The sequence below is a fragment of the Elephas maximus genome, chromosome 19 (assembly GCF_024166365.1).
Source record: "Elephas maximus indicus isolate mEleMax1 chromosome 19, mEleMax1 primary haplotype, whole genome shotgun sequence".
NCBI lineage: Eukaryota > Metazoa > Chordata > Mammalia > Proboscidea > Elephantidae > Elephas > Elephas maximus.
The window spans coordinates 59,214,218-59,231,844 of record NC_064837.1 but is presented as its reverse complement, the minus strand read 5'-3'; the positions used below and the strand labels follow the sequence as shown (position 1 = coordinate 59,231,844).

At 37.6% G+C, this 17,627-nt stretch overlaps 1 protein-coding gene across 4 annotated transcripts in view; it reads left to right on the top strand.

Moving 5' to 3' along the window:
• Positions 1-17,627, top strand: part of LOC126063239 (ABC-type organic anion transporter ABCA8-like) — an 81,523-nt gene that overhangs the window by 53,456 nt on the left and 10,440 nt on the right. For all 4 annotated transcript variants that reach the window (XR_007514225.1, XM_049861467.1, XM_049861466.1 and 1 more), the window contains 11 exons: positions 2,250-2,448; positions 6,307-6,473; positions 6,642-6,775; positions 7,528-7,665; positions 9,514-9,621; positions 11,743-11,916; positions 12,114-12,227; positions 13,853-13,972; positions 14,897-14,959; positions 15,411-15,502; positions 17,010-17,130. Coding sequence is in view for 3 of the 4 variants with exons in the window: in XM_049861467.1 (XP_049717424.1) it covers positions 2,250-2,448; positions 6,307-6,473; positions 6,642-6,775; positions 7,528-7,665; positions 9,514-9,621; positions 11,743-11,916; positions 12,114-12,227; positions 13,853-13,972; positions 14,897-14,959; positions 15,411-15,502; positions 17,010-17,130 (1,430 nt within the window). In the remaining variant the exon portion in view is untranslated. The remainder of the gene's footprint in view (positions 1-2,249; positions 2,449-6,306; positions 6,474-6,641; positions 6,776-7,527; positions 7,666-9,513; positions 9,622-11,742; positions 11,917-12,113; positions 12,228-13,852; positions 13,973-14,896; positions 14,960-15,410; positions 15,503-17,009; positions 17,131-17,627) is intronic.

Below are 17,627 nucleotides of genomic sequence, written 5' to 3'. Positions count from 1 at the left end.
GTACAGGAAACTTGAACTAAGGAATTTATTTTTCCACCATGACAATGCATGTGCTTGTTCTTCAAGGATAGCAAGGGCTGTCCTACAAGAATTTCATTGGGAAACTTTACCCCATCCACCCTATAGCCTTGATCTTGCTCTTTCAGACTTCTTTTTGTTTCCAAAACTCAAAGAACATTTAAAAGAATCACGATTTGAGTCCCTTAAGGATGCCAAAATTGCTGATTTGATGTGCATAAATTGAAAAGTGCAGAATTCTCTGGGGAAGGGTTAGAGAGATGGAAACACTGCCTTCAGTAGTATATAGACCTAGATGGAGGATATGTCAATAAACAATAACTTCACATTTTGATATCTTTATTTAATAAATCTTTCTATGATTTCATAGCAATACTTTTTGACTTACCTTGGTATGTAGGAGTAATATGACTTCTTGATGAATTGCATCCATTATCCTTATGAAAGATCCCTTTTAAACTCTGGTAATGGCAGTTGTCCTGAAGTGTAATTTATCTAGTAAAAATAGAGGCATTTCAATTTTAATTTAATTCAGATTTAATGTGATTTGTGTTTGCATGGTGTGCTTTCCGCTGTTTGCAAAATTTTCAACCTGCTTGTGGTTTTAAAGTATATTTCTTGTAAATAGCATGTAGTTGAATTTTGCTTCTTAAAACATCTTACAGTCTGTTTCTTGTAAATGTAGTATGTTTAGCCCATTTATTTTTTAATGCAGTTGTTAGTATGGTTAGGTTTAAATCTGTCCTGTCAGTCCCATCTGGTCTTTGCTTTTGTGTTGCTTTCTGCTTGCCATCTTTTACATACTATTACTAAATCATTTTATCTCCCTATTGCCTTTTTAGCTATACTTCTTGGTATTATTTGTTTTTCATGATCAACATATATATTACAATAGGAATCTTTACTTAGAATAGTCTATATTCCAATAGTATTATATTATATATACTTCTATTCCCCCTTGCACCTTGGTATGGTTCTCCCTTAGTTTTTCCTTTCTATCCCCAAGCATTCAGTGTACTATCCCCACACACTTAACAAAGACCCCATAGGAAAGACTTGGTAGATGATACAAACTCACTTTGTGACTTGGGCACCATGTGATTACAGTCAGTCATCCCAGCCCATATGAGAACATCAGAATTTAATATGGGCATCGTTTTCTTTCTTCATGGCTATAGTAGTTCCGTCCTCTTTTTGCCATGCCCCTAGATGTTAAAACAACCACAGGCATCTTCTCTCTTAGTATGGCTCTTCCCTTTATGAAATTTAGTCTTTTTAGTCTTCTTTGTGTCCTCCTCAGAATCCTGGTGATGCAGTGGTTAAAGCATTGGCTGTAACTGAAAGGTCGGCAGTTCGAACCCATCAGTGGTTCCGCAGGAGAAGGATATGGCAGTCAGCTTCCATAAAGATTTACAGCCTTGGAAACCCTATTGGGCAGTTCTACTCTGGCCTGTAGAGTTACTAAGAGTCAGAATCAACTCAGTAGCAGTGGGTTTGGCTTTTTTATTTGTTTGTGCACTGTTGTATCTGATGAATTGAAAAAAAAATTAAAGTATAGTCTCTTGGTAAGCGGGATGACAGCCTCTTGCAACTGGAAGAAGTTTCTTGAAGTATTCTTTTAGTATACTATTGAACTCTAGCTTGTTTAAAATCTTTACATCTATATTCATAACTGGCATGGTTTATTTTTGTGTTTGTGATTGTGTTTGTGTATTTATGGATGTGTGCCTTTTGAGGTTTGCTATCAGCATCATACAAGGGACACCATCCTGGTATCTAGGGATTATACAGAACATACAAAAGAGTGCAGCCTCAAGCCACGTGAATAGATCTGAAATATCTCTAGTGGCAACAATTTATAGTTCACCCCCAGCTTACAGCTTATCATTTCTTAGGTAAGCACCTAAGGAAGATGTTTCTATTTCCAAGTTTACCAACCTAGGCACTATGATGACTTTGTATATTACCTTAACTTAACTGCTTTTATGCATTGTCTACAGCCAAAATATCTTTCTAAGATCTCCTTTCTACTCTTTTTTTTGAAAGGAATGAATCTTTAATTTGATCTTCTAGTTTAAGGCAGTAGTCACTAGTATCACATAAATTATTAACTCTTTTTATGCAGAAAACTCTCTAATTGTGATATCCTTGGTAGAACAAACTCCTACCATAAGCTCCGTAAAGCACCTCTGAAGCGAGATTTTATAAATTGCTTATTGTGTGTTTTACAGATATTGGCATTTTGGGAGAAGTACAAGCAGAAGGAGCTGGAGACACAGAAAGGCTCATTGAGATGGAACAAGTCCTCTCTTCACTTAATGAGATGAAAAACACAATGAGTGGCATGGCTCTCTGGGGGAGGCAAGTCTGTGCAATTGCAAAGGTTCGCTTATTAAAGTTAAAGCATGAAAGAAGAGCACTTTTATCACTGTGAGTACCAGACTGCCATACATGTTTTTTTCAGTCAGTGCATCAAAAAACAAACCTAAGGTGGAAAACCAAGAGAAAACAAATGCAAAACAAAAATAAATTTCTTCATCTACACACTTGGGTGAAGTATACTGTCCTGTTTAATCAATGGTCTTAATATTTATCCATTAGCAGACCAGCAGGTTGACTTTATAGTATTTCAGAGACAAATTTTAGTTGAAGTTGTTTAAGTAATGTAGGTTTTCCTTTAATATTCCCTCTCTTCAGTTTCTCCACAGTGGTAGGTGACAGACACATTGGAATGTGGATCCTCTTTCCAGGGATCCATACCAATGCCCTAAATATTTTAGATACTGTATAGTCATCCTACTGACTCTTTCTTGAATGTTCTGCTTCCCCCATTGTTGTCCTACTGGATCTTCTCTAGGTATCCTGACTACTTCATTCCTTTCCTCCCAAGTGAAGGTAGCTCACTCTCCATCCCTACTATGTGAATACTAGACATCATCTCTGCTCCCAAAAACCAGTTTACCTCACGTAAATATCCTGGTGTCCATTGTACCTTGGCTGCCAATCAGTACCTCGTCAATCAATATTGTGTCTAAGGATCAAATAGATAGGAGTCCTGGCACATAATAGCATCTCAACAGATGCTTCCTAAATGAATAAGTAATGAGACTTCATTGATAATTTATGAGACAGATTAACCCATTACTATCAAGTTGATTCCAACTCATACTGAGCCCATAGGACAGGGTAGAACTGTCCCATAGGGTTTCCAATGCTGTAAATCTTTATAGAAGCAGGCTGCCACATCTTTATCCCACAGAGAGGCTGGTGGGTTCAAGCTGCCAACTTCAGGTAGCAGCTGAATGCTTAACCACTGTGCCACCAGGGCTTCTTCAGACAGAGGTTGTTGTTGTTGTTAGGTGCTGTTGAGTTGGTTCTGACTCATAGCGACCCTATGCACAACAGAACGAAACACTGTCTGGTCCTGCGCCATCCTTACAATCGTTGTTATGCTTGAACTTTTTGCTGCAGCGACTGTGTCAATCCACCTTGCTGAGGGTCTTCCTCTTTTCCACTGACCCTGTACTCTGTCAAGCATAATGTCCTTCTCTAAGGACTGATCCCTCCTGACAACATGTCCAAAGTATGTAAGATGCAGTCTCACCATCCTTGCCTCTAAGGAGCATTCTGGCTGTACTTCTTCTAAGACAGACCTGTTCATTCTTTTCGCAGTCCATGGTATACTCAATATTCTTCGCCAACACCACAATTCAAAGGCATCAATTCTTCTTCGCTCTTCCTTATTCATTGTCCAGCTTTCACATACATGTGATTGAAAATACCACGGCTGGGTGAGGTGCACCTTAGTCTTCAAGGTGACATCTTTGCTGTTCAACACTTTAAAGAGGTCCTTTGCAGCAAGCAGGTTTACCCAATGCAATGCATCTTTCGATTTCTTGACTGCTGCTTCCATGGCTATTGATTGTGGATCCAAGTAAAACGAAATCCTTGACAACTTCAGTCTTTTCTCTGTTTATCATGATGTTGCTCATTGGTCCAGTCATGAGGATTTTTGTTTTCTTTATGTTGAGGTACCATCCATACTGAAGGCTGTGGACTCTGATCTTTATTAGTCTTCTTCACTTTCAGTAAGCAAGGTTGTGTCATCTGCATAATGCAGGTTGTTAATGAGTCTTCCTCCAATCCCGATGCCCCATTCTTCTTCATATAGTCCAGCTTCTCGGATTATTTGCTCAGCATACAGATTGAACAGGTATGGTGAAAGAATACAACCCTGACGCACACCTTTCCTGACTTTAAACCAATCAGTATCCCCTTGTCCTGTCCAAACAACTGCCTCTTGATCTATGTAAAGGTTCTTCATGAGCACAATTAAGTGTTCTGGAATTCCCATTCTTCGCAGTGTTATCCATAATTGTTATGATCCACACAGTCGAATGCCTTTGCATAGTCAATAAAACACAGGTAAACATCCTTCTGGTATTCTCTGCTTTCACCCAGGATCCATCTGACATCAACAATGATATCCCTGATTCCACGTCCTCTTCTGAAACTGGCCTGAATTTCTGGCAGTTCCCTGTCAACACACTGCTGCAGCCGTTTTTGAATGATCTTCTGCAAAATTTCGCTTGCATGTGATGTTAATGATATTGTTCAATAATTTCCACATTCAGTTGGATCACCCCTCTTGGGAATAGGCATAAATATGGATCTCTTCCAGTCAGTTGGCCAGGAAGCTGTCTTCCATATTTCTTGGCATAGACGAGTGAGCATCTCTAGTGCTGCATCTGTTTGTTGAAACATCTCAATCGATATTCCATCAATTCCTGGAGCTTTGTTTTTCGCCAATGCCTTCAGAGAAGCTTGGACTTCTTCCTTCAGTACCATCAGTTCCTGATCATATGCCACCTCTTGAAATGCTTGAACATCGACTAATTCTTTTTGGTATAATGACTCTGTGTATTCCTTCCATCTTCTTTTGCGTCATTTAATATTTTCCTCATAGAATCTTTCGCTATTGCAACTCGAGGCTTGAATTTTTTCTTCAGTTCTTTCAGCTTGAGAAACACTGAGCATGTTCTTCCCTTTTGGTTTTCCATCTCCAGCTCTTTTCACATGTCATTATAATACTTTGTCTTCTCGAAACACCCTTTGAAATCTTCTGTTCAGTTCGTTTACTTCATCATTTCTTCCTTTTGCTTTACCTGCTTGACATGTCTGTCAGTTTGTCATACTGTGGGGGCTTGTGTGTTGCTGTGATGCTAGAAGCTATGCCACTGGTATTCAGATACCAGCAGGGTCACCCATGGAAGACAGGTTTCAGCTGAGCTTTCAGACTAAGACAGACTAGGAAGAAGGACCCGGCAATCCACTTCTGAAAAACATTAGCCAGGGAAAACCTTATGAATAGCAGCGGAACATTGTCTAATATAGTGCTGCAAGATGAGCCCCCCAGGTTGGAAGGCACTCAAAAGATGAGACAGAGATTAGCATGACTAAATAAAAATCTTTAATATTAATCTGGCAATACCGTATAAAGGATCCTTGAGAGATTAAAGAATGGACGGATGCCAGTCATTTAATAAGAAGTCGGACAAGATGAAAAATTATAAAATTAGGACTTGCAGAAAGATTTTGAAGCAATAAATACAATGAAGGTATAATAAACCCAAACCAAACCCGCTGCTGTCAGGTCAATTCTGACTCATAGCAACCCTATAGGACAGAGTAGAACTGCCCCATAGAGTTTCCAAAGAGCACCTGGCGGATTCGAATTGCCAACCTCTTGGTTAGCAGCCATAGCATTTAACCACTACACCACTAGGTTTTCTGAGGGCATAGCAGGTAAGATTTTTCGAGCTGCTGAAAGGTGGAATAGGGAAGAAGAAACAGTGAAAAATAGTAAAAATTTTTAGACTGAAAGACTAAGGAAATTGTGGGGTGTGTAATAGAAATAGGTACTGTGAGAAGAGTAGAAGTGAAAAAATTAGAATAAACGGTGATGGACTGACCAGCCAAAAAAGGAGAGCAGTACACTGGAAGCCCAGAAGAGGTGCAGAATTTGTACATACAGCTAAAGGAGACATCTCCCGTAAAATTGTATGATATCCATTGGCCAGACAGAAATGAATGAAAGATAATAAATCTACATCTTATCACCTGAGAGATACAAAAAGACCAAAAAAAAAAAAGCAAGAATTGAGACAGAGATCTATATATGTTTAATTTTCATAATTTCTTGATCTTATTAAATTATAATCTGCTCAGACATTTTTAAAAGATTGTGAAATGGCTACAGATTAACATTATCAGTTTTCTTCCATGTAGGCTATTGATTGTAGTGGTTGGATTTTCTCCTCTTCTTTTGGAATATATCATCACAAAAATATATCAAAAAAGTTACACTTGGGAACTTTCTCCTCATATGTACTTTCTGGCTCCTGGACAACAACCACATGACCCCCTCACTCGCTTACTGATCATCAATAAAACAGGTGATAATGTGGAAAACACTCTTTTTCCAAATACACTTACTGTACAAAGAGTTAGTTTAAAAACCAATAGCCCTTCTTGTGTTAGGAAATTTAATTTTACTATACAACTTGACATTAATTTTCTTAGTTTTGTGATATTTAACGTATTTAACTATGTATTGGAAATAGGGGCAAGCATTGATGACTTTATGTATCCTGTGGAACGCCAGAACATAGCTCTGGAGGTGGATGCATTTGGAACTAGAAATGGCACGGATGACCCATCTTATAATGGAGCCATCATAGTGTCTAGCAATAAAAAGGTAAGATGGACTCTGTTGTTGTGTGCCGTTGAATCAATTCGGACTTATAGCAACTCTACACGACTGAGTAGAACTGCTCCATAGGATTTCCTAAACTGTAATTTTTATGGGAGCAGATTGCCAGGTCTTTTCTCTTGTGGAATGGCTCATGAGTTTGAGCCACTGACATTTCAGTTAATAGCCAAGTACTTAACCATTGCACCACCAGGTGATTTTCCCAAAGGTGAAGAAGGCTATTTGAAAATAATATCAATATATTTAGGTCTCCAACTGAAGACACAAAAATGAAAAAAAAAAAAACTTTTTAAATTTATTACTTAATAAATCATATTTGTTGGTGTAATAAGTAATTAAAATTAATTTATGTATCAATCATTGGCTACCAACACAAACAGTATGTATCAGTAAAATATATACTATGCAATATCCACTGCCAAGTGCATATTTAATATCCACTGCCAAGTGCGTATTTAAGTCTAAAGGATTTATATTTCCTCAAGGATTTTATAATACACATATTCTGAAGCTTATGTTTTGTTCTTAAATAATAAACATTCAATACCTGGCTCTGTGAAGCCTTAGGCTAGATAGCTGGTGGTCCTGAAAATCAGACATAGCCTATATACATGTTTTGTTTTAATTATTTGATACCATTTTAAAATCATGATTTTTTTTATTAAAATGTAGATTTTTGACTGATTTTGAAAAAATTAAGATTTTTGACAATTTATATTTTTCTTTTTATGTCTTAGAAGTACCACTTTTCATTAGCTTGCAACGCCAAAAGATTGAATTGTTTCCCAGTTCTTATGGATATTGTTAGTAATGGGCTACTTGGAATGTTTAAACCATCAGCACATATCCAAACTGACAGAAGCACATTTTGGGGGGTAAGTATATAATCTTATAGACTCTACTTAATTGGGAATTTCCCAGTTGTCCCTTTTAAGGGACAACTTTTATCTTATTGAGTAAACCACTACATAAAAAATTAACATTGGGATTCAGGCTAACTCTGTGGGTTTAGAAAATCCATACATTATATTTTTCAGGGCTTGAATATTTAACTACATATTAGGAGCAAAATAGAAGTAACAAAACATTTTCCAACAGCACATGAGACAACAAAAGTGGAATTACAGAGCACTGTGACTAGCACATGGTTGGTACACTACGTGTCTGTGATAAGTATGAAGAGTATAAAAATATGTAGCTAGATATTCTCTGTTGGGATTTACCTGCTTGTTGCCACAAACGTAAGAATTTTCAGTAGTTTCAGACCTTGTTTCTGTCCTGCCCAAAGTCAATGGATTTGCTACTGAGTACTGAACCCACATAACGATAAACGGAGAAAATATTGAAGTCATCAAGGATTTCATTTTACTTGGATCCACAATCAATGCCCATGGAAGCAGAGGTCAAGAAATCAAAAGATCCATTGCATTGGGCAAATCTGTTGCAAAAGAGCTCTTTAAAGTGTTAAAAAGCAAAGATGTCACTCTGAGGACTAAGGTGTGCTTGACACAAGCCATGGTGTTTTCAGTCACCTCAAATTCATGTGAAAGCTGGAAAGTGAATAAGGAAAACCGAAGAATTGATGCCTTTGAATTATGGCGTTGGCAAAAAACATTGAATATACCATGGGCTACCAGAAGAGTGAATAAATCTGTCCTGGAAGAAGTACAGCCAGAATGCTCATTAGAAGCAAGGATGGCAAGACTTCATCTCATATACTTTAGACATGTTATCAGGAGGGACCATGTTCCTCATGCTTAATAAAGTAGCAGGTCAGTGAAAAAGAGGAAGACCCTCAATGAGATGGTTTGACACAGTGGCTTCAACAATGGGCTCAAGCAGAACAATGATTGTGAGGATGGCGCAGGACTGGGCAGTGTTTCCTTCTGTTTTACACAGGGTCACTATGAGTCAGAACTGACTCAATGGTACCCAACAACAACAACATTGAACCCACCCAACTTGAAGGGTGTTCTGGAAGGATTCTGACAATAATCTTCTATCTCACCATTCTGTAGTTAACAAGTGTCTTTCTAATGGCTAAGACGAAGACCACCAGCCTCTAGCTATGACATTCTTCAATAATATACTTAATTAAACAACAGCTCTATGAATCATGATAGTAACATGGGTTCTGGCTTTCAAGACAGTTTGTGAATCTTCTGTCCCCGAAGATTATTAAAACCATGAACAGCAATACATGCAACTAAGAGCAAAAGTTTTTCTTGGACTTTTCACTCCCCTTTCTAATACTTCATCTCTACTTTTGAATCCTCAAACCAGTATTTATCTGGTCTCATGGTATATTTAAAGAGACAACTTATTTTCCCATAAAATACCCTATACAATTTTTGAGTCAAGCACTCATATTTGAAATAACTCAAGATCAATTGAATATGTTAACTGTGGAGTATTATTTAGCACCAGGATAAATTTTAGAATCCTAAGGCAAGAAAATAAGAGATCTTGCTTTTACTTCATAAATTTCTGTGTAATTTTATCAATTCATTTGCCGCCTCTGAATCAGTTTCCTTACCCATATATTTGAGTGTGAAGCCAAAAGTCAAGCTTCAAAACTGGGTGGACAATGGAAAAGTTTGGGAATCTCAAAAAGGGCCTAAAGCAGAATTACCTACAATCAGTTTAGTATTTTTTAAAAATGTGCTCCAGAAAATTAATTTTGAATTTGTTTGTTCAACTCATTGTATTATTTGCAATTTCAGGAAGAAGAGAGTAACCCCTTTGAATTCCTAAGCCTTACCATGTTCTGGCTGATTTTGGCAGCCAGCTGTTCTCCTTATATTGCCATGAGCAGCATTGAAGATTATAAGGTAATAGTGAGTAATTGGAATTTCCTTTGGTATAATTAGAAGCTTCCCAGAAACCCAGTGCCGTCGAGTCGATTCCGACTCACAGCGACCCTATAGGGCAGAGTAGAACTGCCCCATAGAGTTTCCAAGGAGTGCCTGGTGGATTTGAACTGCTGACCCTTTGGTTAGCAGTCATAGCACTTAACCACTACCCCACCAGGGTTTCCAATTAGAAGCTTATGGCAACATAATTATAGCATTTTTCAACAGGATACTTATACATGTTTACATATTGAGCGGCCAATTCATAAATAAAATTCAAGCTATAAAAACAAAAAGAAACATGGAAATATATATATGTGTGTGTATATTTTTTATATATATATATTTATATATAATAAAAGGGAAATATTTTATTTTCTATACATATTATTTATACATATTATATTTTATGCATATATTATCTATAATAATATGATATGTATATAAAATAAAGGAAAAAATATAGAGAGAGATTTAGGTAGAGAGATAGGAATTTAGCTTCTAGCCATGATGAAGAAACTAGAGCCTGACTTGGTCTTTCATGACAAATAACTAGGAAAATGGACAGAATATTGGATATTTGACAATGGGCAATAGAGGACTATGATCATATAGAGAAAGGAAAGACATCGTGTGGACCCCATTATATCTCTGTCTTTCTAGGGGCATGTTCTGGACCACAGTGCAAAGAGGGGAAGTTCAAAGTGAGCACTTTGTTTTCCTGAATTGAGAATACAGAGCTCAGGGTTTAGGACAACTGAGGTGGCTAAAATTTACATGATAGAATATCCGATAGGAGTGTTCTATAGAAATCTGCCTCGGAGTCTCACAGAGTCTAATGGTGAATATTAAGCTAAGCACATATAGGGTGAGGCCAGCCAAAGAACAATTTGGAAGCTGTAAGATGAACAATTTCCAGATCTCCACAGGGCTGGGAGATGTTCCATGAGAAGTGGGGAAAGTTCTCAGTGAATACCTGTATATTTGGCAGTGGTATTATTGTTGTGTGCCTTCCAGTCCATCAGGACTCATAGCGACCCTATAGGGCAAAGTAAAACTGCCCCCCATAGGGTTTTCAAGGCTGTAATCTTTACAGGAGCAGATTGCCAGGTCTTCTGTTCCTCAGAGCCACTGGTGGGTTTGAACTTCTGACCTTTTGGTTAGCAGCCAAGCTACTTAACCGTTGTGCCACCGGGGCTGCTATTTGGTAGACACCCCAACAGGTTCACATCCAAGGACAGATTACCCAACAAGCAAGGTACACATGGGTTTAATTGTGCTTACTTGCTAATCTATAAGTAACTAATCCTTAGAAGGGAAGATGGCAAGACTTCATCTCATTTACTGTGGACATGTTATCAGGAGGGACCAGTCCCTGAAAAAGGACATCATGCTTGGTAGGGTAGAGGGTCAGCGAAAAAGAGGAAGACCCTCAATGAGATGGATTGACACAGTGGCTGCAACAGTGGGCTCCAACATAACAACAATTATGAGGATGGTGCAGGACTGGGAAGTGTTTTTTTCTGTTTTCCATGGGGTCTCTATGAATTGAAACTGACTCAAGAGCACCTAACAACTATTCTGTAGTGCAAAATTTCATCAAAGGTATGGTGAAACCCATGTGAAACTGTGCACTACAGATTAGTAAGTAAACACAATTAAGCCCCTCCGTACCTTGCTTACCGTAATCCAGTGCATACTATGCTTACTGGTTAATCCGCTAGTTGTAGGGCAGTCCTCAGTGTGGAGTCAATACAGATTCACTCTGCGATGTGAAGTTATTTGCTTAGATGGATATATCTGTACTCTGCCTCCCCTCCCCCCCATAAGTCATTAAGTCACTGTTTTGTTTACTTCAGTGTTTACACCTCAATTACTCTGAGGTCTTCTTTCTGTACCAGATGTATGAGGAGCATCGCTGTCATTAATTAAAAAAGCCAACTGAAAATTTATGTTTGGAACTGCCCTGGATGACATTTGTAGACATGGTGCAGAATTATGACAAATGAAGATTTTATTTGAGTATTTTCTTACATAATCTACATTTTCTTAAACCTCAAGTTGAAATACCACTTTCTATCTTTTCTGTCTCCTAATCAGAACAAAGTCCGGTCTCAGCTACGGATATCCGGGCTCTTCCCTTCCTCTTACTGGTTTGGGCAGGCACTGGTGGATGTTCCATTGTACTGCTTGATCTTCCTTTTTATGTATTTAATGGACTACATTTTAAGCTCTGAAGAGACTATATTTAAAATTGTAAATAAGATTATGCAAGTAAGTGACAACAGTCAAAGAACAAATATCATTGTATGATTTAATTAGAGAATTTTCAACAATGCAAACTTTTTTCATTGATATTTAAATTGTCATACGCTAAAACTATAAAATCCTGTGCTGTGACAATGTTTTGGATCCTAAATGTTTTCCTAGATTGTATTTGTCTTTAAACTTAGCATTCCTGTTGATTTCAGATACCATGTGCTATTGGTTATGCCACATCACTTATCTTTCTGACATACGTAATTTCATTCATTTCTCGAAATGGGAGAAAAAATAGTGGGATTTGGGCCTTTTGCTTCCATATTGTAAGTATGTTTCTTGTGACCATTCATTTTATATATTTAATATACAATTCTGAGCGAGTTCTTTAAATTTTACTCTAGGTAGAATGCTATATTAATATTACAGCCTAAGATATTTTAAGGTTGTATCATATATGAATCTCTTTAAAAATTTGCACCTTTTCCTCTTCCTGTTTCCATTTTTGTGTTCTTTAAAACTGGCCAAATTACCTGTAAAACCATAAAATATTGAACTAGAAGGAAGCACGGGGACCATCTATACCTTTAATGGAAAAAAAAAAAAAAAAAGCCCAAAGCCCATAAACAGACATGTGAATACAAATTCTGTTAGCAGCAAAGTTAAAATTAGGAACTACTTCTCCAAACTCCCTACTAAGAATTAATTCTGTAAAGCCAAAAGCTGTCTAAAGTTGAGAGGAAAAATATGCATAATTCATGAGTGTCTCTTCTAATTCCCTGTGACTTCAGGATGCCAAAAAGTAAATTATTAATTTGATAAACATTGGTTGACTTCCACAATGTGCTGCAAACTAAGACTGATAATGGAGAAGCAATATTATATAGACAGTTTCAACCCTGACAGAACTCTCTGGAAGTAAACTGATAAGTAAAGAGTGATAAGGAAAAGATTATTCATTGGGGTATTTCCACATTTAAATTGAGTATAGCTGAGTAGTAAAAAGGGAAAACCAGAAAAGGGAGAGATTAATTTCTAGAAATGGAGTAGACAAGATTTCTTTTAGGAGGTGAAACCTGAGGAAGAATAAGTTTTCAACAGCTAGAGAAGATTGATGGTGCAAACAGGAAATCATGAATGAACAAAAACTCAGGAGGAAAGAAAATCCCTATCCTAGAAACTGGTAATTGTCTAGTTGGATCAGGCTGGAATACAAGATGCTGTCTGGATGTGGTCCTAGTTACAGTGAAAATAAAGGTTGGAATCAGGAATGGCCTTAAATGCTAAATGATCTACCCAAGAATTTATTCTATAGGCTATGGGATGTTATGGAAGCCTTTGGTGTGCAAGAGAAATACAATCAGAGGTACACTCTTAGGAAGAGTGCTCTGACAGTTATGAAAGTGATGGTTTGAAATACAGAGAAAGAAGTATAAAAGCTTTTAGGGAGTCTTTGAAGGGATTTAGAAGAGAAAGCATGAGGCTTCATTCTCCTATCCTTGAATTTTGTATTTTGGTACTTCTCTCTAAGCCACTCTAAGTTGTTAAATGCTTATATTTCTCTATTGGTAGAGTTAACAAAAGTCTCCTTTCATTGTTTGTTTTTTCTGTTTCTGTTTCAGATCAATTTTAAGGTTTTTTTTTCTCTATGACTATTGCTTATCTACTATTCTGAATTTTAGCTCCAAAGACAACTTTTATTTCACTTCTGTAATTAAAATATTCTATATATCAGATCCTAGGTATATCCAGGGATGTCTCATTCATGATGCTCTAGGCAAAAGGAATTTGGCTAAGCCACTAAGAGAAAATGTTAGTGGAGACATTGATTTCAGCTTAGTTTATGAGGTTGGAGTTGAAATTAGGAATATCTCCAAGAAAAGCCATCACAATTTGAGACAACAGACATTGAATTCAGAGTGATTAACATGCAGACTTGTGTTTTCTTTAGATCACCATATTCTCTGTGACTGGATTTCTGTTAGAAATCAGTGGAACTAGTGCACTACTTTGCATAACCTTTTTAATTCCACCTGCCACACTGATTGGTTGTATGTTCTTATCTTTTCGTGTAAGTAATGCCACCTTCTGTCTCTGTGACCTGGAATTCATAGTTGTGAAAGCTTTGCTTAGTGTTGGGACTCTACAACATGCTGAACATGCATGTCGCTTGAAGGTTCCCCGTGATTGGTTTTCTCCCAGATGTGCTCCTGTTGACCTGTAATCAGATGTCTGGCCCTTGTTGATATATAGGTGGTGGGAAATAGAACTGTGTTTACACTCATTCTGGGATTTATATACGCCTGGGCATTTCTCAGCTTTAGAAGGAAGAAAATGAATGCTCCTTATCTTTGCAGTTTCAGGGTTCTAGAAAAGCACCCCATTTTTTCTAGCCTACTGAAACCTATATTTCTACAAAAAGAAGGAAGGTACAATACATGTATAACATCTGTAATTTTCCCCAAAAGGAATAAGAGGTTTTCTGGGTAAGGGAACCTCCCTTTGAGAATCTGGTGACAACTATGGACCATCTCTCTCCTCAGAAAAGTACTCATCAGAATTCTTTTCCATGAACCCCAAGCTAAGATCATCTATTTCTGAGTGAAGAGTTATCTATGGGGAAGGGAAAATAAAAGAAATGACACCACAAAGGGGAGCAATGGACACAAACAATGTGTGAAGCTCTGTGTGCAGAGGATAAGTCTTGTCTCCCTCACTGTTTGGGGTTGTGCCAGCAAGAACCCCAGGATTTTCTCACCAGGTGATGAATAATCCCTAAATCCTATTGCTTCAAATAACAGCACAGTGGCTCATAGCCATAGGGAGAGAGAAGACAGCTCTTCCCTCCACATTTTGGGACTGACAGTTACCAGATATGCATGGTAAAAGCAGGAAGGATGTCAGAAGGACTATTCAATGCACCAAATCACATTTATTTGGATAAAATTCATGAATTAGAAAACTTTACATTTAACCACTGTGTTTCCTTTTGCAGCTTTTCATGTTTGCTATGTTTAGTGAAAAAGGTGCTGTAGGCGCATTCCTGGTATTCCTAATCGTAAGCACGTGTTATCATTTTAAAATTATTGTGTTTTTTACTGTACTCAGTAATTTTAATTCCTATATGCACTGTGAAATTTTTATTAAAGTGGGAGTATAGATATCTGTAGCTCATGGAGATATAAGCTGTAAAATCTGGAACAAACTTTTTATGAAGATCCACTGACCGGATAATATGCTTCCCAAATTTTACAAACTCTGTACAACCGTTAGAGAAAATGACACAAAGTAACACTATCACATAATTATATTGGTTTCCAGTGGTTTCTGTAAACAATTTTGAAAATGAATTTGATAGTTTCATAATTTACCAGATAGATTCTCAGACATTTTGTAATGATTTTGCCAAATGTATCTTTGTAGAAGACCAGATATTCCTAATTCATCTACGATGTCGAAACAATGATCTTTTGGTGTTTCTAAGAGTGCATCTCTCTCTTTATCCCTAGCCTTTCCTTCATTTTATCATCTTTGTTTTTATTCTGCGATGTCTGGAATGGAAGTTTGGAAAGAGAACAATGAGAAAGGATCCCGTCTTTAGGTTGGGAGAAATCAAACTGGATTCTGTCTTTTATTTCATTGATCAGTATTAAAAAATATTTCCTCATGCAGAAACCAATGTATTTGCAAAGAGGTGCTACATACTAGAATAGGCTGGAAGAGGAACTATTGTGTCAAGACAAATAGTAGAGATCCAGGCACCAAAACCAAGGAAGATTACAATCTAGTGGAGGAACTAACACACCTAAAACTTTGAAAATGAAGGGTTCTGTTGACACTATGGAAACCCTGGTGGTGTAGTGGTTAAGTGCTGCAGCTGTTAACCAGAAGGTAGGCAGTTCGAGTCCACCAGGCGCTCCTTGGAAACTCTATGGGACAGTTCTACTCTGTCCTATACGGTCGCTATGAGTTGGAATCAACTCGATGGCAGTGTGTTTGGTTTTGGTTTTGGATTGACACTATATGTGGTGAGCACAGGGGAAAGTTCTGTGGGGCAGGTTCAGTTTAAACAGCAATCAATTTAAGTAGACTGGCAATTGGAGGAATACTGCCAATCCAGGAAGGAGAAATAGAATGAGCAAGAGGCAAAATTTAAAAAAAAAAAAAAAATGTGCTTGTTTTCCTGAGGAAGTGAGAATCCTAGCTGATAGATCATGGACTAGCCCTGGTATTAAAGCCAAAAACCAAACCCACTGCCACCTAGTTGATTCTTACTCATGGTGACCCCATGTGTGTCAGAATAGAACTATGTTCCACTGGGTTCTCAATGGCTGAGTTTTTGGCAGTAGATCACCAGGCCTTTCTTCTAAGGCATCTCTGGGTGGACTTGAACCTCCAGCCTTTTGGTTATCAGCTCAGAGCATTAACCATTGGCACCACCCAGGGATTCCTAGAATGAATATTATTCTCTGTGTAAAGGAGCAGACAGAATGGAGTGAAAGTGTGATTCTCACACATATTCCAAAGAAATGATCAGGCTTAATAGGAGATCAACTAGCTAACTTGTATCTTCTGGGAAAGCCCTGATTTCAACTATCCTGGCCCATCCTCCCTATATAAAAAAAAAAAGTTGGTGTCAATTCTGACCCATAGCAACCCTGTAGAACAGAGTAGAACTGCCCCATGGAGTTTCCAGGGAGCAGCTGGTGGATTCAAATTGTCGACCTTTTGATTAGCAGCCATAGCTCTTAACCACTATGCCACCAGAGTTCCCATCCTCTCTATAATAACACAATAATGCTGACATGTTAGTGTCAAAGCTATGATTATCAAAATAGTTACTTCATTAAGCTATGATACAAAAATTTGTCAGGTAATATGTACTAAGTTGCAAAATGAGATTGAAGAAGAATGTTAGAATGTTTCTATAGATAGGTAGTACTGATAGGAACAAGGAGATTATGAAGGACGAGAGGACTGCTGCATTGCAGGGAGATTATGATTTATTAATTATCCCCTCTACTTAATATAAGATTGAAGGAATTCAATATTCTTGCTACAAGGATGAAAACCAAAAATTAATTATGAATGGATGGCTTTGACTCTAGAATTTCTCCAAGAAGCAATGATGTGTGTCAAAATCCAGAAGTCCCAGAAGGGGAGGATGAAGATGTTCAGATGGAAAGAGTGAGAACAGCAAATGCTTTGAATTCTACAAATTTTGATGAGGTAAAACACACAAATGTTGTCATTTCGCCAAATAACGCAGATGTTGTCAATTATGGTGGCCAGCCTACCAGACTAATTCTCAAATGATTTTGAGTTTCTCCAGTCTATACAAATGAGGACCTCCTTTATTTTAAAAGGTAGTCACCATCCTTACATCTAAATGAGAAGATCAGAAGTCAAGTTAACTACCTGTTTTCCTTGGGGGGGGGGGCGGGGTGGAATATATATATATATAAATTTTTTTTTTAATACAATTAAAATTGCAAAAGCCAAGAAAGAACTTGTGAATTTTAGAAACTGAGCAAAGTGAGCTGTCCAAAATTCAGGATCAAGTCCAGTCCACAGCATGTGCCATTTTATCCTTGAGGATGACTCAGTACTTTTCCAAGACTCTTTGCTCTTGTTGAGAGGAGTTGGGCATGTTGTGTAAATAATATGCTCCTGAGTAACTGTCTTTGTAGGAGAGGAAAATGACAGTCCTTTAAAATAAGTATTAG